Source organism: Cannabis sativa, chromosome 4 (assembly GCF_029168945.1).
Source record: "Cannabis sativa cultivar Pink pepper isolate KNU-18-1 chromosome 4, ASM2916894v1, whole genome shotgun sequence".
Taxonomy (NCBI): Eukaryota; Viridiplantae; Streptophyta; class Magnoliopsida; order Rosales; family Cannabaceae; genus Cannabis; species Cannabis sativa.
In genome coordinates, this window is record NC_083604.1 from 22,815,309 (window position 1) to 22,817,309 (window position 2,001).

The 2,001-nt window shown below is 28.3% G+C and overlaps 1 protein-coding gene across 1 annotated transcript; it reads right to left on the reverse strand.

The window, feature by feature from the left end:
* Window positions 1-248: 248 nt before the first annotated feature.
* Window positions 249-1,014, reverse strand: LOC115712268 (uncharacterized). Its single transcript, XM_030640526.2, has one exon. The coding sequence runs from the start codon at window positions 918-920 to the stop codon at window positions 417-419; it is 504 nt and encodes a 167-aa protein (XP_030496386.2). The 5' UTR covers window positions 921-1,014; the 3' UTR covers window positions 249-416.
* Window positions 1,015-2,001: the final 987 nt, after the last annotated feature.

The window sequence follows — 2,001 nt, forward strand, 5'->3', positions numbered from 1 at the left end:
TGAGTGCACAAAAAAAATTCTCTTTAATTTTATAATTGTTATTAGATTTTAATTTTTTTTTTTTTTTTGAAACAAAAATTAAATCACTTGAACTAATTTTGGACTGACACTTATTTGGCAGTATTGATAATAAAATTGACTGCATAATTACATTTAATTAGAGGTTATGCTTATTATTTTTTATTAATTAAGATTATAGATATAATAATTTTAAATTATAATGGATTTTATTATAAATATTTTAATAATAAGTCTAAAAAAGTTAATTTATAAAAGATTCTTATTTAGTAATAAATTGTAAAATACCGTAATATCAAAGTATCCTATATTACTATACAGCTATATGTATTTCCAAAGAAAAAGAAAATGTCAGTACTAATTCATAATTAGAAGTCGGCTGTTTTTTAAAAAGCTAATTAAGAGAAGCCGAGAAAGATATCCTTGGCCGCATCCAACAAACGCAACAAAACGACACCCATAGAGATAGGAACACTGAGCGAAACGACACCAAACATCACAAGAGACAAGCTCGGCCTTGTATTCATTAACTGAGATTGCAACATTCCCACAGCTTGACATACATCCGCACCGTAATTCTTCGCATAATACTCCTTCTCCCACTCCATCCAATCAGACGACGCCACGTCATTTCCAACATCTTCACCGTCATCATCGACTTCGTTCTTCACCTCGTGAATTCGCTTTCTCAGAACAATCATGTCCTGGTCCACAAGCTTGCCGTCGTAGCCGTGATGATCAAATGCAGCACAAACGGCCTTGCCACCTGGATGACACGTGTTGAGCCCCCGGCGAGCCAAATTTAAATGGGGATAAGCATAAGATCGCGGTGGTAATGGTGGTTGCTGGAGTGATAAGACGTTAGGTGTTTTTGCTGTTGTGACTGTGATCGGCATATTCATGGACGATGTTGTTGTTGTTGTTGAAACGTTTTAGCTTTAAAGGGAATTTATATTTGGAGTGTGATTATAGGATATTTTGATGAAACATTTTGGTAATGGCTTCTGGTTTATATAGGCATGTGTATAAGGAAAGAGACCGCGTGAGACATTTATTAATATTATAATATAATATATTTATTATTTTTTTTTTCTGAGAGATTATATTTATTATTTTATATGCAATAACTAGGGTTCCAGGAAATTGAGTGGGCCTTTCGTTTTAGGCCTGGTCATGTTGGACATAGACAACCAACGGGAAATTATAGCGTATCATTCTAAGTTATATTATATTATGTAACTAAATATTCTTGTTTATACATAAACTAGGTAATATTAGGTGATTGTTACGTGCCAAGCCACGTAATGTTATTTTTATTTAATATTTTAGTTTTTTATTTTAATTAATAATTAAAATAGTATAATTATTTGAACGATTTTTTTTATAAAAATAAAATATGTGTCAGTATATTTAGTAAGTAAAACATAGTTGTGTTATAATAATGTATGTTATTAATAGTAAAATGTACATTAATCTTCTAATTGAAAAAAGTTCTATTATCTCATTTCATATCTAATAATAGCTACACAACTATATATTTATAGACTTTCACACTCTTTGCAAATTACTAATAAGTACCAATAATATTTTCATATTCTAATATTTTTCAACTTTCTCCTCTTGGTGGTAAAATTAAAAATAAAACTAAAAATAAGCACAAACATATAAGGTAAATACTAATTACAGCCCATTTCATTTTTTTTTTATTTATTTTTTTAAGCCCAAGCCCAAAAATCTCTAAGCCAACACAATCAATCTTCTTTTATATTATCTTTTCTAGATATTTTATCTATATTTTTCTTTTTTAAAAATAAATAAAAAAATTATTAATATTCTCCCAAGATAGGTTTGTTAGAGAGATATGTGGCTAAGATGATTTTATTAATTTAAAAAGAGATTATTAATATTTAAAAGATTGTTTATTTAAAAGATTATTTAATTTTTTAGTTTAATTATTGGGTTTATTTTTTAACGGGAGATCAA

Coding starts and splice junctions, on each gene's coding strand:
- LOC115712268 (XM_030640526.2), bottom strand. CDS start 920: ATGAATATGCCGATCACAGTCACAACAGCAAAAACACCTAACGTCTTA.